The sequence below is a fragment of the Oncorhynchus masou genome, chromosome 11, assembly GCF_036934945.1.
Source record: "Oncorhynchus masou masou isolate Uvic2021 chromosome 11, UVic_Omas_1.1, whole genome shotgun sequence".
In the NCBI taxonomy this organism is placed as follows: Eukaryota; Metazoa; Chordata; class Actinopteri; order Salmoniformes; family Salmonidae; genus Oncorhynchus; species Oncorhynchus masou.
The window spans coordinates 16,975,906-17,003,089 of record NC_088222.1 but is presented as its reverse complement, the minus strand read 5'-3'; the positions used below and the strand labels follow the sequence as shown (position 1 = coordinate 17,003,089).

Below are 27,184 nucleotides of genomic sequence, written 5' to 3'. Positions count from 1 at the left end.
TTTGAAGCCTGAAATGTGGCAAAAGGTTGCAAAGTTCAAGGGGGCCGAATACTTTCGCAAGGCACTGTATACACACACCTTACACTCATTAATAAACACCACCTCACTACTGACCACATATACACACACTAATTAATAAACACCACCGCACTACTGACCACATATACACCTTACACTCATTAATAAACAACACCTCACTACTGACCACATATACACCTTATACACACTCATTAATAAACACCACCTCACTACTGACCATATATACACAAACTAATTAATAAACACCACTGCACTACTGACAAAATATATACACACACTCATTAATAAACACCACCTCACTACTGACCACATATACACAAACTAATTAATAAACACCACTGCACTACTGACAAAATATATACACACACAATCATTAATAAACACCACCTCACTACTGACCACATATACACCTTACACTCATTAATAAACACCACCTCACTACTGACCACATATACACCTTATACACACTCATTAATAAACACCACCTCACTACTGACCATATATACACACACTAATTAATAAACACCACCGCACTACTGACCACATATACACCTTACACTCATTAATAAACAACACCTCACTAATGACCACATATACACCTTATACACACTCATTAATAAACACCACCGCACTACTGACCATATATACATTTAACTAATTAATAAACACCACTGCACTACTGACAAAATATATACACATAAACACCACCTCACTACTGACCATATATACACAAACTAATTAATAAACACCACTGCACTACTGACCATATATACACACACACTCATTAATAAACACCACCTACTGACCACATATACACCTGACACAATTAATAAACACCACTACACACTGACCACATACACCTCACTAATTAATAAACACCACTACACTACTGACCACATATACACCTTACACTTTACACCACCTCACTACTGATCACATATTTACATTTAAGTACTCATTTAAACAGACACTCTTATGCACTACTGACCACATATACACCTTACAATCATTAATAAACACCACCTCACTACTGACCATATATACACCTTACACTCATTAATAAACACCACCGCACTACTGACCACATATACACCTTACACTAATTAATAAACACCACCTCACTACTGACCACATATACACCTTACACTCATTAATAAACACCACCGCACTACTGACCACATATACACATTACACTCATTAATAAACTACTGACCACATATACACATTACACTCATTAATAAACACCACCGCACTACATTTGCATTTAAGTCATTTAGCACATACTACTGACCACATATACACCTTACACTCATTAATAAACACCACCGCACTACTGACCACATATACACATTACACTAATTAATAAACACCACTGCACTACTGACCACATATACACCTTACACTAATTAATAAACACCACTGCACTACTGACCATATATATATACACCTTACACTAATTAATAAACACCACCTCACTACTGAAAAAATATATACACACACACACTAATTAATTAACACCACCGCACTACTGACCACATATACACACACTAATTAATTAACACCACCGCACTACTGAACATATATACACACACAAATTAATAAACAAGTCCACCCCCAAAAAAACAATGCAAAATCTTGAATTGCTTTATTGACTTTAAAAAAACATTTGATTCTATTTGGTACGAAGGGCTATTCTACAAAATTCTCCAAAGTGGACTTGGTGGTAAGGTATATGACTTAATAAAATGTATGTACACAGAAAACAAGTGTGCAATAAAAATCAAAAACCAAAGAACATAATTATTTTCACAACGTCGAGGTGTGAGACAAGGCTGCAGTTTGAGTCCAAATCTTCTCAACATTTAGATCAATGAATTAGCAGACATGTTGGTCAAGTCTCCAGCCCCAGGACTCACACAATTTGACACAGAGGTAAAAAAAAAAAATGCCTGCTATATACTGATGATTTGATACTTCTAGCAACAACCAAAGAAGGTCTTCAACAGAACCTTAACATTCTAGAGCAATATTGCCATAAATTGGGCCCTGGCAGTAAATAAAAAAAAACTAAATGAAAATCATGATTTTCCAGAAAAAACCCAGGATGTCAGAAACAGAAATATAAATTTGCCCTGAACAACAATAATTGAACACACTAAAAATTACTCGTACCTTGGTCTGACCATATCTGCATTGGGAGACATTAATATGGCAGTGAATGCATTCAAATAAAAAGCAGACACAGCGCATTGTACGCAATAAAAATGAAATTACTCAAAATCAACATCCCAATTAGAATTTGGACCAAAATATGTGACAGTGTAATCCTACCAATAGCTCTTTACGGAAGTGAGGTTTGGGGCCCACTCAATAAACTGGACTTTAAAATGTGGGACAAACATCCAATTGAATCCCTACATGCAGAATTCTGTAGGAAAATTCTACAAGTCCAGAGAAATACACCAACTAATGTGTGTAGGGCAGAACTGGGCCGCTTTCCAGTGGTAATGAAAGTACAGAAAATATCTAATTGTTTGGCTACATCTAAATTCAAGTCTGCAATTTAAAAGCACTTCAAACCCAAACTGATCCACAAAAAATTTGAAAACATCCCCGATTTTGATAAACTCATCAACTGGGTGAAATACCACAGTGTGCCATCATAGCAGCAAGATTTATGACCTGTTGCCACAAGAAAAGGGCAACCAGTGAAGAACAGACACCATTGTAAATACAACCCATATTTATGTTTGTTTATTTTCCATTTTGTACTTTAATCATTTGCACATTGTTACAACACTGTATACATACACAAATGACATCTGTAATGTCTGTATTCTTTTGGAACTTTATGAGTGTAATGTTTACTGTTCATTTCACTTTTGTATATTATTCTACTTCACTTGCTTTGGCAATGTTAACACGTTTCCCATGCCAATAAAATCCATTGAATTGAATAGATAGACTACTACCACTAACCTTTATACATGGTTAGAGAGAGAGGGTACTTCAGGCCGAGCTGGTCATCTTTGAAAGAGTCCACAAAGTCCTCCAGCATCTGCAGACCATGACTGTTTCCACGATGACACTTCCTGACAAAGATGGAGTCCATAACAGGCAACTGGTAGCGTTGGGTCACAAAGCCATTACACAAGCTGTCTGGAGAGAGAGGAAGAGATTATGTTAGTTCATGTCTTGAAAGTAGAGGTCGACCGATTAATCGGAATGGCTGATTAATTAGGGCCGATTTCAAGTTTTCATAACAAACGGAAATCGGTATTTTTGGACACAGATTTTGCCGATTTATTTTTACGCCTTTATTTAATCTTTATTTAATAGGCAAGTCAGTTAAGAACACGTTCTTATTTTCAATGGCGGCCTAGGAACGGTGGGTTAACTGCCTTGGTCAGGAGCAGAACGACAGATTTCTACCCTGTCAGCTCGGGGGATTCAATCCTGCAACCTTACAGTTAACTAGTCCAACGCAATAACGACCGTTGCACTCCACAGGGAGACTGACTGCCTGTTACGCGACTGCAGTAAGCCAAGGTAAGTTGCAAGCTAGCATTAAACTTATCTTATGGTTGATGATATTACTAGATATTATCTAGCGTGTCCTGCGTTGCGTATAATCTGACTAGGCATACAAGTGTCTAAGTATCTGACTGAGCGGTGGTAGGCAGAAGCAGGCGCGAAACATTCATTCAAATAGCACTTTCATGCCTTTTGCCAGCAGCTCTTCGTTGTACATCAAGCATTGCGCTGTTTATGACTCAAGCCTGTCAACTCCCGAAATGAGGCTGGTGTAACCGAAGTGAAATGGCTGGCTAGTTAGCGCGCGCTAATATTGTTTCAAACGTCACTCGCTCTGGGTCTTGGGGTGGTTGTTTCCCTTGCTCTGCATGGGTACCGCTGCTTCAAGGGTGGCTGTTGTCGTTGTGTTCCTGGTTCAAGGCCAGGGAGGAGCAAGGAGAGGGACAGAAGCTATACTGTTACACTGGCAAAACTAAAGTGCTTATAAGAACATCCAATAGTCAAAAGTTAATGAAATACAAATGGTATAGAGGGAAATAGTCCTATAATTCCTATAATAACTACAACCTAAAACTTCTTACCTGGGAATATTGAAGACTCATATTAAAAGGATCCACCAGCTTTCATATGTTCTCATGTTCTGAGCAAGGAACTGAAACGTTAGCTTTTTTACATGGCACATATTGCACTTTTACTTTCTTCTCCAACACTTTGTTCCTGCATTATTAAAACCAAATTGAACATGCTTCATTATTTATTTGAGGCTAAATTGATTTTATTGATGTATTATATTAAGTTAAAATAAGTGTTAATTCAGTATTACTGTAATTGTCATTATTACAAATAAATAAATAAATGAATAAATAATAAAAATCAGCCTATTAATCGGTATCGGCTTTTTTGGTCCTCCAATATCCGGTATCGGCGGTAAAAAAAATCATAATCGGTCAACCTCTACTTGAAAGTATGCTATAATTGATTGAGACATGATTGACTAATGCTATGTATAAAGTCTGTCATCATAGTAATCATCTTCAGGAGGTTAAGGGTCACGGACAGCCTTGTGTAAGTTAAGGGTACTGTCCAGTGCCAACTCTCCAGCTAACTTCACCTATCAAATAAGACCAGTACGGTTTGAAACCAAAGATGACCGCTACCAGTGACAGTTTGACCAGACAAAAACCTTTGGGTTTGACAGAGTAGAAACCGACAGCGTGTCCATCCTTCCAAAGGAGCTTGGCGAAGTGGTTCTGTCCGTGGCACAGGAAGGGCACCTCAGGTTTGTCTATCTCACCCACGCGGTACACAATACGGTTCAGAATGTAGAGGACGATCCGCTCACCAAGACTCCTCACCTGGGACACACACAGATAAAAGACTGTCACTTAATGAAATGTTAAGGTAACACACACAACTCTCCTCTGACGTTTTTACATGGAACACAGTGAACACACTTTTCTCTCTGCTCAATTGACATGCACTCTAGTAGGACACACGTGAATCAGAAGTACCTTGACTCAGTACATGGCATAAGTAGTCTTTCACCTCCCACGTAAATGTTGGAAGTGACTGTTTTTACAGCTCTGTAGCTCTGCCAAACAGAATAGAACTGACATTTAACTGTGGGTTTGGATCATGACCCTGAACACTGCCCCTAGTTTTATACCACCGTAACACACTTCCCACCAGTATGTATGTGTGTCTGTCTGTACATGTGCACGCTGTGTGTTTCTCTATTGTTCGATGCTAATCAGAACCATTTGCTGGGCAAACTGACAGAAACACACACACGCAACACATGCAGCGGTTGAGATTCTGTTCAAAACAATGTCATTATGCATTTCATTGGGTTGATAAACATGCCAGGTTAGTTTGTGTGCTCTCAGTCATGTTGTTGTAGGATCCTGTGTGTCCTCCCTCATATCCCGTCAGACTGAGCCTCTCCTCACACCAGGTAGACAAACCCAATATCCTACCTCTACAGAGTCCGTTTGTGACACCTTGTGTTTGTGTGTTTCAATGTGCTAGCTTTATGTTTCTCCATGTGTCAACTCAACAATCATCTCGTGTTGTACGTGTTGCAGTTTGTGAACCTTGAGGAGGCCAGTTCTGGAGGGGTCGGAGGTTCTGAGGATGTCCTCGACAGACCACCACTGACCCGCCAGAAACAAAGCTACCGCTGGAGAGAGAGAGAGAGAGACAGAGAATTAGAGTTAGATGAATATGACATCTGGTTAGAATCCAAACGTGTCTCTGTAAAATATAAACCCCCAGACATTATGAAACTTTTCGATCTGATGTGTGTAAGCTTGTAGCTTTAAATAAAATAGCTTACATCCATCTATGTGGTGGAAACGACCAGCTTACACTGTGACTGTATCAACGGACAGACAAGAGGCTAGAGACTCGTTCTGTGCTGAGGGAGGGATGTACCTGTGAGCTGGTCCTCTGGGGCGAACAGGGCCAGAATCTTATGCTTCAGGTCTCCTCCATAGATGGGAACAAAACCAACGTTACACAGACTGATACAGATCTGAGGGAGAGCCAGAGAGACATGGGGTTAGAGTCAATTAAACAAACCATGCATGTCGTACTGTAGGTGTGTTTGTGTGACTACCATTCTGTGGCTGGGCAGGGTAAAGCTCTCGGCCTTGTCGGGGATGATGTATCGTAGCTGGGTCATGTAGCCCTCTGCTGCCTGCTCCTCCTCCTCATGTCTCACTGATCCCAACACGTCCACAGGGAACTCCATCCCTACAGTGCAGGGGTCACATGTCAGTGGATCTCAACATGCCAGAAAAAATACACAAGTCTATCACTAACACACAGGGAATGATTCCTTTTACACAAACAAAACTTGGTACCTGTATTCTGTTTACCTCTAGACCCAATGCCTTGTCCTCATCATACCCAAAATAAACCCAATCAATCAAAATGGAAACACACAATGTCCCATCAGACAAGGACTGCACAATAAAAACCATGCTATTCTGATGTTACTATGAAATCAACACTTCAGTGACACTTCAAATGCTGCCCTCCCTGGAAGAAACAAACTGACTTATAGAACACCTATGGGTGTCTTAAATTCACGGTGTGCCAGAGTGTGTTCAGAGCTTGGTTAGATTGTCCCGTTTGTAATGTCAGAGCAGCTCTTGGAGCGTTGGGTTCATCTGAGCATGTTGACCTCATAACGACAGTCAAGCACCCAAGCTAAGTGGCTAAAAGTTGGTTAGCTTACTAGCATTTCCAGACACAAATGAGAAAACACCTCACTCTGACCATTTTACTCACCCTAGCAGAGCGAGACGGGAGGTTATGTTATTCAGAGCATTGGTGACCAACTGTGCTGCTGACTGACGCTTTGGAAATGTTTACTGCCACTGGTCATATTCAGGGTATTGCACATTTGTAAATGCATCTATTATTCTGAGCTCTGGCACACTCAGATGAGAGTGCTCTGAAAATCAGAGTAGATCGCCAGAGTGAATTTACAAACACACCCTACATATAAAACCCTCAACATGGACTACAAATAGGACATGCCACTTCCAAAATATCACATTTTATAAGTATTCAGAACCTTTACTCAGTAATTTGTTGAAGCGCCTTTGGCAGTGATTACAGCCTTGAGTCTTCTTGGGTATGAGGCTACAAGCTTGGCAAACCTGCAAACCTGGGTTCTTCTCTGCAAATCCTCTCAAGCTCTGTCAGGTTAGATGGGGAGCATTGCTGCACAGCTATTTTCAGGTCTCTCCAGAGATGTTAGATTGGGTTCAAGTCTGGGCTCTGGCTGGGCCACTCAAGGACATTCAGAAACTTTTCCCGAAGCCACTCCTGCATTGTCTTCGATGTGTGTTTAGGGTCGGTGTCCTGTTGGAAGGTGAACCTTTGCCCCAGTCCAAGGTCCTGAGCTCGCTATAGCAGGTTTTTAATGTCTCTGTACTGCTCTGTTCATCTTTGCCTCGATCCTGACTAGTCTGAGTCGCTGCTGCTGTAAAACATACCCACAGTATGATGATGCAACTACCATGCATCACTGTAGGGATGGTGCCAAGTTTCTTCCAGACCTGACACTTGGCATTCAGGCCAAAGAGTTCAATCTTGGTTTCATCATACCAGAGAATAATGTTTCTCATTGTCAGAGTCCTTTAGGTGCCTCTTGCCAAACTCCAAGCAGGAGTTGTGCCTTTTAATTATGTTTTTTTTTAAAGGTACTCCTCCCCAGATCTGTGCCTCAAAACAATCCTGTCTCTGAGCTCTACGGACAATTATTTCGACCTCATGGCTTGGTTTTTGCTGACATGCACCATCAACTGTGGGACCTTATATAGACAGGTGTGTGCCTTTCCAAATCATGTCCAATCAATTGAATTTGCCACAGGTGGACTCCAATCAAGTTGTAGAAACATCTCAACGTTGATCAAATGGAAAAGACCGGACTCTGGCTAGGCTACTCAAGGACATTCAGAGACTTGTCCCGAAGCCACTCCTGTGTTGTCTTGGCAGTGTGCTTAGGGTCGTTGTCATGTTGGAAGGTGAACCTTTGCCCCAGTCCAAGGTCCTGAGCACTCTGGAGCAGGTTTTCATCAAGGATCTCTCTGTACTTTGCTCCATTGATCCTTCCCTCGATCCTGACTAGTCTATTCCACCAGGGGGTTAGAAAGCAGACTAACTGCTTCTCGCTCTCTGAATGAGTCTCCAAACCGGCAGTTGGGGAGGAATCAAATTAGAGAGAAGACTTGACTATCTACTGCCAATGTGCCCTTAAGCAAGTGTTGCTCTGCGACTCACCCAGTGCTCTATCTGTGTATGTGACAGGAGCTAGTATATGGGACGTTGGTGGTAACCACAGTAATAGATAAATGTTCTCTTGGAAAACAGATCTTTTGGATGTTACTGTGCTTCATGACATTACTGTGTAAACGTTAGTTACTTTGGGTGAGTGTCTTTTTCCCTATAGGCTGACTTGAGGCAGCCTTGAGCCCCCACTACCTTTCTAGGGCCCTAATAAAATCTGCTTCGCGGAGAACGTGGACATAATCATGCAATACAGACATTAAAATGGAATTCAACAATATTCATAATTGCATTGAACTTAGTAGGGAATCAACTAAAACTATTTAAAATTTATTTTTGAATGATTCTATACACTATACTTTCTTGTTTTGTCATAAAGTGAAATTAGACAAACAGAATTTTAGCAACCAGGAAATGACGGAGCGATATCTGCATAGTGCATCTAACTACAAAAAGTAGCCTATGCTTACCTGGCAGAATGCTAGGATTATTTGCATCAGTCCAATGGGTATTTGTTTTGCAAATTCTACCATCACCTGTGCACTACAAAAACACTACTAAACTACAGCCTTTTGCTGGTGCACACTGGAATTAAAATGGGTACTACACGCAGACCTCAAAATTGGTTTCCTGATGTGGTTTAAAGGGATAAGTCTGTATTTTGGGTAATTCTCTACTTACCCAGAGTCAGACGGACTCATGGATACCATTTTTATGGCTCATCATTCAGTTTGAAGAAAGTTAAAAAAGGTAGCATATTGTTATTTTAGCTGGAAGTCTGTGGGTACCTACTAGCCAGCTCCCCTCAAAAGCAGGGAAAAAGACCTAACTACTAAAAAGCTGGGTGGTTAGCACTTGGTACTCCAAATATTCTTTACAAGTATATATGAAATTAGAATATTTTGATTATAGTTGTTGGAAAAACATTTATTTTTGGAACTATTTTCTCAGAACTAAGCATTCCATAAATGCAATGTGATAGCTGGCACAAGGATAGGCTGTGCGCGAGTGTCAACACAGCTGGACAGTTTTGAATGAGTTTGCTAGATATCAAGTAAGCACCGTTTGAGAGGAATACATCAATGATAAACCCCACGGAAGAAGAGTTAAGACTGCCATTGCTTATCCAAAGCAATATTTTTACCTTGCAGCCGTGACTTTCACAAACTTCAACATTTCCACCGATCTAATGTCCATTGCTTGTGTTTCTTGGCCCACGAAAGTCTCTTCCTACTTTGGTGTCCTTTAGTAGTCAAATCAAATCATCAAATCAAATTTTATTTGTCACATACATGGTTAGCAGATGTTAATGCGAGTGTAGCGAAATGCTTGTGCTTCTAGTTCCGACTATGCAGTAATAACCAACAAGTAATCTAACTAACAATTCCAAAACTACTGTCTTATACACACAAGTGTAAGGGGATAAAGAATATGTACATAAAGATATATGAATGAGTGATGGTACAGAGCCGCATAGGCAAGATACAGTAGATGGTATCGAGTACAGTATATACATATGAGATGAGTATGTAAACAAAGTGGCATAGTTAAAGTCGCCAATGTCCAGTCTCTTGACAACAAGGTTGATGAAATCCGAGCAAGGGTAGGACTCCAGAGGGACATCAGAGACTAACGTTCTTTGCTTCACGGAAACATGGCTCACTGGAGAGATGTTATCGGAGTCGGTGCAGCCAGCGGGTTTCTCCACGCATCGCGCCGACAGAAACAAACATCTTTCTGGTAAGAAGAGGGGCGGGGGCGTATGCCTTATGGCTAACGAGACGTGGTGTGATCACAGAAACATACAGGAACTCAAATCCTTCTGTTCACCTGATTTAGAATACCTCACAATCAAATGTCGACCGCATTATCTACCAAGAGAATTCTCTTCGATTATAATCACAGCCGTATATATTCCCCCCAAGCAGACACATTGATGGCTCTGAACTAACTTTATTTGACTCTTTGCAAACTGGAATCCATACATCCTGAGGCTGCATTCATTGTAGCTGGGGATTTTAACAAGGCTAATCTGAAAACAAGACTCCCTAAATTGTATCAGCATATTGATTGTGCAACCAGGGCTGGCAAAACCTTGGATCATTGTTATTCTAACCTCCGCGACGCATATAAGGCCCTGCCCCGCCCTCCTTTCGGAAAAGCTGACCACGACTCCATTTTGCTGATCCCTGCCTACAGACAGAAACTAAAACAAGAAGCTCCCGCACTGAGGTCTGTCCAACGCTGGTCCGACCAAGCTGATTCCACACTCCAAGACTGCTTCAATCACGTGGACTGGGATATGTTTCGTATTGCGTCAAACAACAACATTGACGAATACGCTGATTCGGTGAGCGAGTTCATTAGAACGTGCGTTGAAGAAGATGTCGTTCCCATAGCAACGATTAAAACATTCCCAAACCAGAAACTGTGGATTGATGGCAGCATTCGTGTGAAACCGAAAGCGCGTACCACTGCTTTTAATCAGGGCAAGGTGACTGGTAACATGACCGAATACAAACAGTGCAGCTATTCCCTCCGCAAGGCTATCAAACAAGCTAAGCGTCAGTATAGAGACAAAGTAGAATCTCAATTCAACGGCTCAGACACAAGAGGTATGTGGCAGGGTCTACAGTCAATCACGGACTACAAAAAGAAAACCAGCCCAGTCACGGACCAGGATGTCTTGCTCCCAGGCAGACTACATAACTTTTTTGCCCGCTTTGAGGACAATACAGTGCCACTGACACGGCCTGCAACGAAAACATGCGGACTCTCCTTCACTACAGCCGAGGTGAGTAAAACATTTAAACGTGTTAACCCTCGCAAGGCTGCAGGCCCAGACGGCATCCCAAGCCACACCCTCAGAGCATGCGCAGACCAGCTGGCTGGTGTGTTTACGGACATATTCAATCAATCCCTATACCAGTCTGCTGTTCCCACATGCTTCAAGAGGGCCACCATTGTTTCTGTTCCAAAGAAAGCTAAGGTAACTGAGCTAAACGACTACCGCCCTGTAGCACTCACTTCCGTCATCATGAAGTGCTTTGAGAGACTAGTCAAGGACCATATCACCTCCACCCTACCTGACACCCTAGATCCACTCCAATTTGCTTACCGCCCAAATAGGTCCACAGACGATGCAATCTCAACCACACTGCACACTGCCCTAACCCATCTGGACAAGAGGAATACCTATGTGAGAATGCTGTTCATCGACTACAGCTCGGCATTTAACACCATAGTACCCTCCAAGCTCGTCATCAAGCTCGAGACCCTGGGTCTCGACCCCGCCCTGTGCAACTGGGTACTGGACTTCCTGATGGGCCGCCCCCAGGTGGTGAGGGTAGGGAACAACATCTCCACCCCGCTGATCCTCAACACTGGGGCCCCACAAGGGTGCGTTCTCAGCCCTCTCCTGTACTCCCTGTTCACCCATGACTGCGTGGCCACGCACGCCTCCAACTCAATCATCAAGTTTGCGGACGACACAACAGTGGTAGGCTTGATTACCAACAACGACGAGACGGCCTACAGGGAGGAGGTGAGGGCCCTCAGAGTGTTGTGTCAGGAAAATAACCTCAAACTCAACGTCAACAAAACTAAGGAGATGATTGTGGACTTCAGGAAACAGCAGAGGGAACACCCCCCTATCCACATCGATGGAACAGTAGTGGAGAAAGTAGCAAGTTTTAAGTTCCTCGGCATACACATCACAGACAAACTGAATTGGTCCACCCACACAGACAGCATCGTGAAGAAGGCGCAGCAGCGCCTCTTCAACCTCACGAGGCTGAAGAAATTCGGCTTGTCACCAAAAGCACTCACAAACTTCTACAGATGCAAAATCGAGAGCATCCTGGCGGGCTGTACCACCGCCTGGTACGGCAACTGCTCTGCCTACAACCGTAAGGCTCTCCAGAGGGTAGTGAGGTCTGCACAACGCATCACCGGGGGCAAACTACCTGCCCTCCCGGACACCTACATCACCCGATGTTACAGGAAGGCCACAAAGATCATCAAGGACAACAACCACCCGAGCCACTGCCAGAGACTATTATGAGAGCATAAAATTGACAAGCCAAGATGGGATGGTTCCTGCGGGATATAGCAGTCCCATCAATGGGCATTCAATGCACACCAGCACAAAGTGCAATGGGGGAAAGATGATCAGATAATGTTATCTGATGACTGAATTGTAGCTAGCTTTTCTCATGATAATATGTGATAGCCTGTCCACGACAAAATGTACAGGCCTATCATCCGTTACATCCTTTTGAATGCACTCCTCAAATCCAAAGAATAGCAGTACAACAAAATGGCTAACAATGCTCTAAAAACTATGTTCTGTTCTTTTTTCATTATTCAAAATTGAGTGGTGCCATTATTAGTCTTTTATTCAGCTTCATTCAACTACTTTCCTAAATAATTGTACAATTTCCACATGCTTGAGAAACTAATAAATTGACTTGACTTAGTTTTAGCTATGTAATAGTTAACAGCATGCCACTAAAACAGAGCAGCTATTATGGCCTTCAAGTGTGTTCTCCTTTGTTTATTACAAATGAATAAACATTTCCTGGTCCCCTTTTCCTTTATTTCTCACACAGGTTGAGATGGGAGACGTGCCTGCAGTGGACAGTCCACAAGGAAGGGACTCCATGTCTGCTGGAATAAAAATCACATTCAGAACCAGAATAGAGGACAAGCCTCAGCCGTTGTGCCGGCAAGTACTCAAAATATGCCATCAATGTTCTGGTTTACACTTGTCGTCATGGGATGCAATCCTTGGCCTATCTAGACAGATGGCCCATTCATGATAGTCTGGTCAACATGTTTTGTCATATTGGGATGGTAATGCAATCATTGGCCTGTCCAGACATCTATACTAACAAAAGGACAGGTAGCCTAATTGCCACTCCAGGATAGTTTGCTTGACTTGGGGAAAGTGTGTGTGTGATTTTAAGAGCGAAAACCAGAAGAAAACAAACTGGGGGAAACAGATACCTGATAAAACAAAACAGTGAGGACGAATTTTAGAAAAAATGAAAGGGAATCAGACAAAAAAAAGATGTGTGTCCTACCTTCCCTGCAGCTAGCTAGCTCTACAAGTCTGCACTCTATCCCCCAAGCTCTTTTCTTGATCAGAATGATTTGGTTGCAACCAGTTTGAGCTGGCATGTGTCACTACTGCCTATTGCCCTGGAGGGCTCAGCGCCCCGCCTATATGATCCAAGTTCGAGGTAAACATTTTTTTTTTATTTTTTTATTTTACCTTTATTTTACTAAGAACAAATTCTTATTTTCAATGACGGCCTAGGAACAGTGGGTTAACTGCCTGTTCAGGGGCAGAACGACAGATTTGTACCTTGTCAGCTCAGGGATTTGAACTTGCAACCTTCCGGTCACTAGTCCAACGCTCTAACCACTAGGCTACCCTGCCGCCCCAACATGTCGATCTTGCACACACAAACAACCCAACACCCACATCAGAAACACCAAACAACCCCACACTCACTCTCTCTGAACAGCACCCCACCCACAGAACATTACCATGGCATTCCAGCCTGGAAATTCCAGCCCTTTGTTGTATGTTCAGTTAGGGCAGGTTTTAACACCCCGGCCTGTGGTCCATTAGAACAGGGTGGTGGAGGGGTGTTAAAACCTGCCGTGTGTTCCTTTAGGTGTCCCGATGCTTCACATCTGACACAGTTTGTGCATATATTATGATGCCACTGATATTTTTGTTAATTTTGATCTCCGGTAAGGATATTTGTCATTAGCTGTTCGTGCACACTATTTTTTCCGAAGGCAAACCAAATTTTGGTACCTGAAGTCTAATCCTCTTCATCAAATCAAAGTGTATTTGTCACGTGCGCCGAATACAACAGGTGTAAACCTTACAGTGAAATGCTTACTTACAGGCTCTAACCAATGGTGCAGGGAAAAAAGGTATGTGTGTGTGCGTGTGTAGGTAAGTAAAGAAATAAAACAGTTGACATTTGAAAAAAAGAGTAGCAAGGCTATATACTGGCACCTGTTAGTCAGGCTTATTGAGGTAGTATGTACATGTAGGTATGGTTAAAGTGACTATGCATATATGATGAACAGAGAGTAGCAGAAGCATAAAAAGAGGGGTTGGTGGGTGGTGGGACACAATGCAGGTAGCCTGGTTAGTCAGTGTGTGGGAGCACTGGATGGTCAGGCCAATTGAGGTAGTATGTACATGAATGTATAGTTAAAGTGACTATGTATATATAATAAACAGAGAGTAGCAGCAGCGTAAGAGATGGGTTGGGGGGGTACACATGCAAATAGTCCAGGTAGCCATTTGATTACCTGTTCAGGAGTCTTATGGCTTGGGGGTAAAAACTGTTGAGAAGCCTTTTTGTCCTAGACTTGGCACTCCTGTACTGCTTGCCATGCGGTAGTAGAGAGAACAGTCTATGACCGGGGTGGCTGGGGTCTTTGACAATTTTTAGGGCTTTCCTCTTGACACCGCCTGGTATAGAGGTCCTGGATGGCAGGCAGCTCTGCCCCAGTGATGTACTGGGCCGTACACACTACTCTCTGAAGTGCCTTGCGGTCGGAGGCCAAGCAATTGCCGTACCAGGCAGTGATGCAACCGGTCAGGATGCTCTCGTTGTTGCAGCTGTAGAACCTTTTGAGGATCTCAGGACCCATGCCAAATCTTTTTAGTTTCCTGTGGGGGAATAGGCTTTGTCGTGTCCTCTTCACGACTGTCTCGTTCATTGGTCAACAGTACTTCCATGAAGTAAGTGTATGTCGTCATTCAACGATAGATGACTGCAAATGTTTTCACTTGAGAAATACTGCACCAAACATCTTAGTTCGAAGTAAAATTGCACGACTGAGCTCCTTGGCAAAAACGTCAAAACTGTCATGAATAGTCGGAATGAATTATCTTAGATTCATTCCGACTATTTTGAGGAAGTATATACAGGCTACAACGTCTCAAGACGGACAAACCGTACTACTGTGTTTTTTTTCAAGCTAAGGTCTTTTAAGGGTGTATACGTTCAGTAACAGAGTTGGGCTTGGCACCAGCCGAACCAAAACATGCAGAAGCCTTTAGGCCAGGGTGGCGGTGTAGTGCAACACCTGCCCTGCTGACATTTTGTGTTGCTCCTGGTTTCTACCATGTTTCACACTACTGCCACACCAGCGAAATGGGAGTTAGGCAGAGTTTATATCCCTCTTGTTAACTATAGTAGGTTCTTCTTTTCTCAATATGTTGAGGAAAACCTACCGTTGTTCTTGTGTGGAACTGGACGCCAAAATGGGGAAGAACTGTGTGTAAGTGATTGTATGCAGTGTAGTATGTGAACTCATATGAGACTTTCATCTTCATATCTGCAGAGACCAAAATAACACCACACTAATGACACGAAAACAGCCAATCCAAATTGGCCATCAGGAACATCCAAATAGAAATAAAAGCTCAGAGTCTGCCTATCAAATGCACAAACTGTACATACATTTCCTTCGGAAAGTATTCAGACCCCTTCCTTGACTTTTTGTTACGTTACAGCCTAATTCTAAAATTGATGAAAAACAAAAAACATCCCCTGCAATCCACACACACAATACCCCATTATAACAAAGCAAAAACGGGTTGAGAAATGTTACACAAAATGTATTTAAAAAAAATGCTACATCTAAAATACCTTATTTACATAAGTATTCAGACCCTTTGATATGAGACACAAAATTGAGCTCAGGTGCATTCTGTTCCCATTGATCATCCAAGATGTTTCTACAACTTGATCGGAGTCCATCTGTGGTACCTTAAATTGGACATGATTTGGAAAGGCACACCTGTCTATATAAAAAGGTCCCACAGTTGACAGTGCATGTCAGAGCAAAATCCAAGCCATGAGGTGGAAGGAATTGTTCATAGAGCTCCAAGAGAGGATTGTGTTGAGGCACAGATCTGGGGACGGGCTTCCAGCATTCTTAAATGGAAGAAATGTGTAAACACCAAGACTCTTTGTAGAGCTGGAAGCCCAGCCAAACTGATAAATCGGGGGAGAAGGGTCTTGGTCAGGGAGTTGACCAACAACCCGCTGGTCAACCATCTGACAGCACTCTAGAGTTCCCCTGTGGAGATGGGAGAACCTTCCAGGAGGAGAACAATCTCTCGAACGCTCTACCAAATAAGGCCTTTATGGTAGAGTGGCCACTCTTCAGTAAAAGCCACACGACAGGCCGCTTGGAGTTTGCCAAAAGGCACCTAAAGGACACTCAGACCATGAGAAACAAGATCCTGTGGTCAAACTGAAACCAAAATTGAACTGTTTGGTCTGAATGCCCAGCATCACATCTGAAGGAAACCTGGAACCATCCCTACGGTGAAGCATGGTGGTGGCAGCATCATGCTGTGGGGAGGTTTTTCAGCAGCAGGGACTGGGAGACTCGTCAGGATCGAGGCAAAGATGAACGGAGCAAAATACAGAGAGATCCTTTATGAAAACCTGCTCCAGAGCGCTCAGGACCTGACTGGGGCAAAGGTTCACCTTCCAACAGGACAATGACCCACAACACACAGCAACGACAACACAGGAGTGGCTTCACGACAAGCTTCCTAATGTCCTTGAGTGGGCCAGCCAGAGCCCGGACTTGAACCTGATCGAACATCTCTGAAGAGACCTGAAAATAGCTGTGCAGTAACGCTCCTCATCCAACCTGACAGAGCTTGAGCGGATCTGCAGAGAAGAATGGGAGAAACTCCCCAAATACAGGTGTGCCAAGCTTTTAGCATCCTAACCAAGAAGACTCAAGGCTGTAATCACTGCCAAAGGTGCTTCAACAAAGTACTGAGTAAAGGGTACTTAAGTTTTTTTTTTATGTATTTGTTTTTAAATATATATATACACACATTTGCAAACATTTCTAAAAAAAACTGTTTTTGCTTTGTCATTATGGGGTATTGTGTGTAGATTGATGAGAAAAATGTTCATCAATTTTAAAATAAGGCTGTAACCTAACAAAATGTGAGGGGAAAAAAAATCAGGGGGTCTGAATACTTTCCGAAGGCACTGTACCCGCTGTAGTTAACCCTTGGCTCGCACTACGTGTGTGTGTGTGTGTGTGTGTGTGTGTGTGTCCGGCTGTACATGCGTGTGTGCGCGTGTAGCATACAGTTGAAGTCGGAAGTTTACATACCTTTGCCAAATACATTTAAACTCAAGTTTTTCACAATTCCTGACATTTAATCATAGTAAAAATTCCCTGTTTTAGGTCAGTTAGGATCATCACTTTTTTTTAATAATGTGAAATGTCAGAATATTTGTAGAGAGAAGTATTTATTTCAGCTTTTATTTCTTTCATCACATTCCCAGTGGGTCAGAAGTGTACATACACTCAATTAGCATTTGATAGCATTGCCTTCAAATTGTTTAACTTGGGTCAAACGTTTTGGGTAGCCTTCCACAAGCTGCGCACAATAAGTTGGGTGAATTTTGGCCCATTCCTCCTGACAGAGCTTGTGTAACTGAGTCAGGTTTGTAGGCTGTGGTGTCCCATGGTGTTTATACTTGCATACTATTGTTTGTACAGATGAATGTGGTACCTTCAGGCGTTTGGAAATAGGCCTTGAAATACATCCACAGCTACACCTTCAATTGACTCAAATTATGTGAATTAGCCTATCAGAAGCTTCTAAAGCCATGACATCATTTTTTGCCATTTTCCAAGCTGTTTAAAGGCACACTCAACTTAGTGTATGTAAACTTCTGACCCACTGGAATTGTGATACAGTGAATTATAAGTGAAATAATCTGACTAAACAATTGTTGGAAAAATTACTTGTGTCATGCACAAAGTAATGTCCTAACCGTCTTGCCAAAGCTATAGTTTGTTAACAAGAAATTTGTGGAGTGGTTGAAAAACGAGTTTTAATGACTCCAACCAAAGTGTGTGTAAACTTCCCGACATCAACTGTACATTACCTAATGATGGTAATAGTAATAGGGGTAGTGCAGGAAACAGACACCCAATCGGGGCCTCAGAGCTGGCTCCTAGGTACGTATTTTACTAGGCAAGTCAGTTAAGAACAAATTCTTATTTTCAATGACGGCCTAGGAACAGTGTATACAATGTCACATTCTTCATCCAAACCTTTACCCTCTACTCCCCCGCTGGTCTTCCCTCTACCCCACATACAGCCTCCTCTGGCTGGGTAGTGGTAGGGCCAGCTCAACCCTCTACACCACATACAGCCTCCTCTGGCTGGGTAGTGGTAGGGCCAGCTCAACCCTATGGGTCTTCCCTCTACACCACATACAGCCTCCTCTGGCTGGGTAGTGGTAGGGCCAGCTCAACCCTATGGGTCTTCCCTCTACACCACATACAGCCTCCTCTGGCTGTGTAGTGGTAGGGCCAGCTCAACCCCATGGGTCTTCCCTCTATACCACATACAGCCTCCTCTGGCTGTGTAGTGGTAGGGCAAGCTCAACCCTATGGGTCTTCCCTCTACACCACATACAGCCTCCTCTGGCTGGGTAGTGGTAGGGCCAGCTCAACCCTATGGGTCTTCCCTCTACACCACATACAGCCTCCTCTGGCTGGGTAGTGGTAGGGCCAGCTCAACCCTCTACACCACATACAGCCTCCTCTGGCTGTGTAGTGGTAGGGCCAGCTCAACCCCATGGGTCTTCCCTCTACCCCACATACAGCCTCCTCTGGCTGGGTAGTGGTAGGGCCTCAACCCTATGGGTCTTCCCTCTACACCACATACAGCCTCCTCTGGCTGGGTAGTGGTAGGGCCAGCTCAACCCTCTACACCACATACAGCCTCCTCTGGCTGTGTAGTGGTAGGGCCAGCTCAACCCCATGGGTCTTCCCTCTACCCCACATACAGCCTCCTCTGGCTGGGTAGTGGTAGGGCCAGCTCAACCCTATGGGTCTTCCCTCTACACCACATACAGCCTCCTCTGGCTGGGTAGTGGTAGGGCCAGCTCAACCCTCTACACCACATACAGCCTCCTCTGGCTGTGTAGTGGTAGGGCCAGCTCAACCCCATGGGTCTTCCCTCTACCCCACATACAGCCTCCTCTGGCTGGGTAGTGGTAGGGCCAGCTCAACCCTATGGGTCTTCCCTCTACACCACATACAGCCTCCTCTGGCTGGGTAGTGGTAGGGCCAGCTCAACCCTCTACACCACATACAGCCTCCTCTGGCTGTGTAGTGGTAGGGCCAGCTCAACCCTATGGGTCTTCCCTCTATACCACATACAGCCTCCTCTGGCTGTGTAGTGGTAGGGCAAGCTCAACCCTATGGGTCTTCCCTCTACACCACATACAGCCTCCTCTGGCTGGGTAGTGGTAGGGCCAGCTCAACCCTATGGGTCTTCCCTCTACACCACATACAGCCTCCTCTGGCTGTGTAGTGGTAGGGCAAGCTCAACCCTATGGGTCTTCCCTCTACACCACATACAGCCTCCTCTGGCTGTGTAGTGGTAGGGCCAGCTCAACCCCATGGGTCTTCCCTCTACCCCACATACAGCCTCCTCTGGCTGTGTAGTGGTAGGGCCAGCTCAACCCCATGGCTCTTCCCTCTACCCCACATACAGCCTCCTCTGGCTGGGTAGTGGTAGGGCAAGCTCAACCCTATGGGTCTTCCCTCTACACCACATACAGCCTCCTCTGGCTGGGTAGTGGTAGGGCAAGCTCAACCCTATGGGTCTTCCCTCTACACCACATACAGCCTCCTCTGGCTGGGTAGTGGTAGGGCAAGCTCAACCCTATGGGTCTTCCCTCTACACCACATACAGCCTCCTCTGGCTGTGTAGTGGTAGGGCCAGCTCAACACTATGGGTCTTCCCTCTACACCACATACAGCCTCCTCTGGCTGGGTAGTGGTAGGGCCAGCTCAACCCCATGGGTCTTCCCTCTACCCCACATACAGCCTCCTCTGGCTGTGTAGTGGTAGGGCAAGCTCAACCCTATGGGTCTTCCCTCTACACCACATACAGCCTCCTCTGGCTGTGTAGTGGTAAATAACCAGCTCAACCCCATGGGTCTTCCCTCTACCCCACATACAGCCTCCTCTGGCTGTGTAGTGGTAGGGCCAGCTCAACCCCATGGGTCTTCCCTCTACCCCACATACAGCCTCCTCTGGCTGGGTAGTGGTAGGGCCAGCTCAACCCCATGGGTCTTCCCTCTACCCCACATACAGCCTCCTCTGGCTGTGTAGTGGTAGGGCAAGCTCAACACTATGGGTCTTCCCTCTACACCACATACAGCCTCCTCTGGCTGGGTAGTGGTAGGGCCAGCTCAACCCTCTACACCACATACAGCCTCCTCTGGCTGGGTAGTGGTAGGGCCAGCTCAACCCTATGGGTCTTCCCTCTACCCCACATACAGCCTCCTCTGGCTGTGTAGTGGTAGGGCCAGCTCAACCCTATGGGTCTTCCCTCTACCCCACATACAACCTCCTCTGGCTGGGTAGTGGTAGGGCCAGCTCAACCCTATGGGTCTTCCCTCTACACCACATACAGCCTCCTCTGGCTGGGTAGTGGTAGGGCCAGCTCAACCCTATGGGTCTTCCCTCTACCCCACATACAACCTCCTCTGGCTGGGTAGTGGTAGGGCCAGCTCAACCCTATGGGTCTTCCCTCTACACCACATACAGCCTCCTCTGGCTGGGTAGTGGTAGGGCCAGCTCAACCCTCTACACCACATACAGCCTCCTCTGGCTGGGTATTTTAAGTAATCCTAGGCTGCATATAACATACCACAAAAGCAGTGGTAGGGCCAGCTCAACCCTATGGGTCTTCCCTCTACACCACATACAGCCTCCTCTGGCTGGGTAGTGGTGGGGCCAGCTCAACCCTCTACACCACATACAGCCTCCTCTGGCTGGGTAGTGGTAGGGCCAGCTCAACCCTATGGGTCTTCCCTCTACACACATACAGCCTCCTCTGGCTGGGTAGTGGTAGGGCCAGCTCAACCCTATGGGTCTTCCCTCTACCCCACATACAGCCTCCTCTGGCTGGGTAGTGGTAGGGCCAGCTCAACCCTATGGGTCTTCCCTCTACCCCACATACAACCTCCTCTGGCTGGGTAGTGGTAGGGCCAGCTCAACCCTATGGGTCTTCCCTATACCCCACATACAACCTCCTTTGGCTGGGTAGTGGTAGGGCCAGCTCAACCCTATGGGTCTTCCCTCTACACCACATACAGCCTCCTCTGGCTGGGTAGTGGTAGGGCCAGCTCAACCCTCTACACCACATACAGCCTCCTCTGGCTGGGTAGTGGTAGGGCCAGCTCAACCCTATGGGTCTTCCCTCTACCCCACATACAACCTCCTCTGGCTGGGTAGTGCCAGCTCAACCCTCTACACCACATACAGCCTCCTCTGGCTGAGTAGTGGTAGGGCCAGCTCAACCCTATGGGTCTTCCCTCTACACCACATACAGCCTCCTCTGGCTGGGTAGTGGTAGGGCCAGCTCAACCCTATGGGTCTTCCCTCTACACCACATACAGCCTCCTCTGGCTGGGTAGTGGTAGGGCCAGCTCAACCCTCTACACCACATACAGCCTCCTCTGGCTGGGTAGTGGTAGGGCCAGCTCAACCCTATGGGTCTTCCCTCCCACCCATAGAGACTCTGTGCTATACGTTAAAATATTACATAGATATAAGCAACATACTAATGTGTTTGTCTGTTCTGACCGCCAGTAGACAGGTTTGATTTAAACAGGACATTCACTGCCTACCTCATGTCAGAGAAGCATGATGGCCCCATCTGCCCTCACAAACCCAAACACCGGCGACGTGGAAGGCACATCACCGGCGACGTGGAAGGCACATCACCGGCGACGTGGAAGGCACATCACCGGCGACGTGGAAGGCACATCGCTTTTGTAAACTCACAAAAACATTCAGTCTTTCCATCTCTCTCAGTCTTCACAGACAAATAACCAGACAATACTACCTGTACCCGGGGGGGTGGGGGGCATATTGCTACACCACTGTAACCTACTGTGAACTACCGCAAACAGTGCAACGAAGTAAACAATATATTAATGTCAAGAAATAAGATGGTCTTGTCGAGGTCCTTATTAAATAAATGTTTTAAAAAGTCGAACCTAATAATGCACAAACACATCAACTGTACGATCTCTAATAAAGTAGGTTACATGTGCAAGAGGAGGGGGCGTGGCGGTATAGGGCATACTCAGCAAAAACTTGCCACTACATATATCGAAGTTCATCAAGCAAACACTATGCGAAATGCAATATTGCCTAGTAACCCAGGTGAAGTGAACAATAACTTTGTATAAAATGTTAAGAGAATCCTCATCCCCCACAGCACACCTCACCCTGATACTCAATATTTCATTCCCAAATTCCTGACCGTGCTCTTGGATGCCGCCGCTAGTGAAAACACAGGCCCTATCCAAACATATTTGACGAAACAAATGTTTAACAGAAACAACACCTACATGTATATAAAAGAGAATGTAAGCTGTTCTTAGCGAGCCTTCCTGTAATCCTGTCCAAAGTGATGCTTACTCATCAGCAGGGCCGAACCAGCGCCAGCACCGAACATCCATCCCACGCAGCGTTGTTTCAGGGCTCCAAGCACTCCGGTAATCTCCAATATAAAATACACTGTGCGCGTGAAATGATAGGAAACTCACCTAATCCTGCTGATGACACGTAGGCTGTTTCTTTGACTTCTTTTGGATAAACTATAGGTTTTATTTCTTGAATGTTTTGAAAAGCACACAAGCCTCCGTTGCTAGCTTGTCCTAGCCTATTAACACTGCGTACGCTCTCCGTGCTGTGTGCATTGCCTGCTGGGACAGAGAGAATTTGCCAGATCGCGCAAGACAAACGTTCTACCAACATAACCAACCAGGGACCACAATAAGACAGGCCTACTCAAATATTTATTTAGAACATTATGAGAGCAAAGTACATGATTATATTTGTTTATAGTGGCTTATATCTCTTGATAAATAATTTGATTTGCAATCACTCTGATATCCTAAAAACATTTATTTTAAGTAATCCTAGGCTGCATATCGTTTATTCACATACATGTGTGTGTGTTATACTGGTGCTTTATAAATCCACAAAGCATTGAACAGTAGATAGAGTCAAAGCGGTAGGAAACATATTCTCTTCTGTTTTCAGACGAGCAACAAAGGTAGCCTTTAGGCTAGGCTACAAGGTATATGGGGCCTTACATCAAAGTGGTCTGTCCTGTGTCCCACATAGAGTTAAGGAGTACAGTAAATGGTTGCATACACATATTTTGAAGTTGTTATCCCGAGTGTAGCGAAATGCTTATGTTCCAGCTCCAGCTGTGCAGTAATACCTAACAATACAAAACAATACATGCAAATCCCAAAATTAAGAAATATACAAAATATTAGAATGAGCAATGTCTGAGTGCGGAATATATATATATATATATATATATATATATATCCTGTGAAGAAGAGACACTCAGACATTAAACAGGTCATTCTAATAATTCTAATATATATATATATATATATATATATATAAATATATGATGGTGTGCATAGACATAACAACCAGTATAAGAATAGAACAATTGTGTACAGCAGTAGTTACATTATATAGGATGAACCTTGACTAGAATACAGTATATACATATTAAGTGGGTAAAATAGTATGTAAACATGATTAAAGTGACATAATCTGAATACAAAAAAACTGTAATCAGTTACTTTACCAGCAAAATATTGTAATCAGATTACAGATACTTTTGAAAAACTAGATTACTTCTTGGATTATGTTTAAATTCTGAAAGGATGTTTGCTAAAAAATACATTTTCTGTTTTCTCAATTACATTCAATTCAGCATTGAAAAAGGGTGGAAGTTTAAGTTTGTTTCACCTGAGTCAAAGACCACCATGATGACACACCAAATGTGTTCGATGGCTCCTTTTTGTCTTCTTCTAACGCCTTTTTGGGGGAAAGTAATCCAAAAGTAACTGAAAGTAATCAGATTCTTACTGAGTTTGGGCACAGGATAAAGATGAAATAATCTGCTGCTGCTACCCATCGCCAAGGGATACTGAAGTTCCTGAAAAGGTTTGTCCAATAATGTTCGTTGGTATATTATTTTATTTACAAAGTTACATTACTACTAACAATTTTGTACAGGTAACTAGTAACTGTAACCTACCCAACTCTGCCAATATGGTACAGGTAGCCGAGGTGTGGTGCGCTTTCACTGTTATTGGTTGGTTGCTGGTTCAGTTCCCAGACTGACTGTACCCCATTGATTGCTGGGTCATTCTTGAATTGCGGTGGAATTTGCCTGTGCAACCATGAAAAACATTTTAAAATGACAAATAGTTACACATCATACATGTTTTTGTTTATATTGAACTGTTTATCAATGATAAAACATAATGCAAGTCCTTTATACGGCCTAACTTTATGTTTATGCATTTTTTTTAAGTACTTAGGGTAAGCAAACTGGCTTGTCCCAGTAGTGACGTGTAGAGTTGTAGTGACATGTTTCGGGTATTGAGAGATATCTATTATTTTGAATGCTAAAAAGTGAACAAAAGTATTTAATGTATTGTATTGATCAATAAAAACAAAGGCTATTCAAATACATATTTTCTACTAGTATAATGTGTGTCCTTAGGTTTGTTATTGGTGTTACTGCATTGAAATATCAGTCATTACACAGCTTTACAAGGACCTTCAGCATTCTCTCCAGGGACCAGCTTTTATCGGGGAGGAGTCTATTTTAAAGGAAATGATTAGCTAATGACAACCTTTTAGTATCCCATTCATTTGAGGATTCCATTGATCATTTGGTGTCTTCAATAAAAAGTGTCACGTGGTGTTACTCAATTTAAATAAAGGAAATAAAATAGTTAATGATATCACTTTAGTAAATTATTTTACTAAAATGATAGAGATCCAATGCAGACATTTTTATATCAATATCAAACCATTTATTGGTAACAATGAAATACAGTTTTGTAATTGTTTTCAATTAAAATGAAATAAATAAATGCTTCTTAGCAAATAGCAATTTTTTTTTAAACAGTTGAGTTGATGTCGGCGCCCCCCGGAAACTAAATTATCATGATAAAAAAGTCCCCATATGATCTGTTACATTAAACTGGAGGTATATCTTTTTTTGCATTGGGGGCGTTCCTCTGTCCAGTGTCTGTGTTCTTTTGCCTATCTTAGTCTTAGATGTTTATTGGCCAGTCTGAGATATGGCTTTTTCTTTGCAACTCTGTCTAGAAGGCCAGCATCCGGGAGTCGCCTCTTCACTGTTGACGTTGAGACTGGTGTTTTGCGGGTACTATTTAATGAAGCTGCCAGTTGAGGACTTGTGAGGCATCTGTTTCTCAAACTAGACACTCTAATGTGCTTGTCCTCTTGCTCAGTTGTGCAACGGGACCTCCCACTCCTCTTTCAATTCTGGTTAGAGCCAGTTTGTTTAATTATCAATTAGCCTTTTTTAAATTATTATTGGTGAGAGAGAGGTCTCAAATATGACACTCATTTGCATACAGTATACTGTATACACTGTATATATGAATCACAGAAAAGTTTGTTCCTGTTTCAGTCGTGGGTCAAACAAAAACAGCCTAATGATTAGTTGACGATAGAGCCTCCCACAATGCAGGAGATGGCTGCAGGATGAAATCAGTGAGAAGCCAGTTCATACAGTTGACATGAATGTTCAAGTTGGAACAAGTTTTATCCCCATAATGCAGTTTTGAAAGGTGATGAACAACATGGTCACCGAAATGACGAAACTGATCTGCTCAAACGCATCCACTATCCACATCTTTCTTGCTCTCTCTCTCTCTCTCTCTCTCTCTCTCTCTCTCTCTCTCTCTCTCTCTACACACACACACACACACACACACACACACACACACACACACACACACACACACACACACACACACACACACACACACACACACACACACACACACACACACACACACACACACACACACACACACACACACTGTTTAGGCACCTGTTAAGTGTTGTACTTCCTAATAGCCTGTAGATGGGGTTATTTAACAAGCATTCATCCATTCTGCTCAGGTGTGAATAACCCTCAGAGGATGCATGGAATGGGTTTAGCTGACTCAAACTGAACAGTGAAATGCTTTACATAACTTTATTTCTGTGTTTCATTGTTTATTATGAAATAACAGGTGGTATAGGATGAAAGACACACACACACAGTCTAGTTTTACTAACCTTGTGGGGACACACATTCAAAATCCTATTTTCCCTAAACCCTAACTCTTAACCTAAACCTAACCCTTAACCCTTAACCCTAACCTAACCTTAACTCCTAACTGTAACCCTAAACCTAACATTTAACCCCTAACAGTAACCTTAACACACTTAGAAATAGCCCTTTTCCTTCCCCAAATTTGTGTTAATTTACTTTTCCATAAAGTAGTAAAAGACACAAGGGCTCCCGAGTGGTGCAGCGGTCTTTTGTACTGCATCTCATTGTAAATTGTAAGTAAGAATTTGTTCTTAACTGACTTGCCTAGTTAAATAATGGTAACAATTAAAAATAAGCTGGATTTCTGAGAAGATGCAAAGCATGTTATGTAACACAGGTGTAGTGTAGCCCATCATACACATACTGGGTCAAGGCTTGCTGTGTGTATAGTTTCCAGTAACTGTTATTGCACTAATAACCAGTATGCTGAGGACTGACACATACTGTACGTGAAAAGAATACACCATTTTCTAAGCTGTCTTTTTTTAACTACATGGCTATGTAACATGGTTCTAT

General features: G+C 43.5%; 1 protein-coding gene across 1 annotated transcript in view; it reads right to left on the bottom strand.

Moving 5' to 3' along the window:
* Window positions 1–23,011, bottom strand: part of fam169ab (family with sequence similarity 169 member Ab) — a 34,994-nt gene extending 11,983 nt beyond the window's left edge. Inside the window, exons 1-6 of the mRNA XM_064977047.1 lie at window positions 22,912–23,011; window positions 6,191–6,327; window positions 6,007–6,106; window positions 5,667–5,752; window positions 4,757–4,928; window positions 3,019–3,198 (exon numbers count right to left, since the gene is read on the bottom strand). Coding sequence (XP_064833119.1) covers window positions 3,019–3,198; window positions 4,757–4,928; window positions 5,667–5,752; window positions 6,007–6,106; window positions 6,191–6,327; window positions 22,912–22,948 — 712 coding nt within the window. The 5' untranslated portion in view covers window positions 22,949–23,011. The remainder of the gene's footprint in view (window positions 1–3,018; window positions 3,199–4,756; window positions 4,929–5,666; window positions 5,753–6,006; window positions 6,107–6,190; window positions 6,328–22,911) is intronic.
* Between the last annotated feature and the right edge of the window lie 4,173 nt (window positions 23,012–27,184).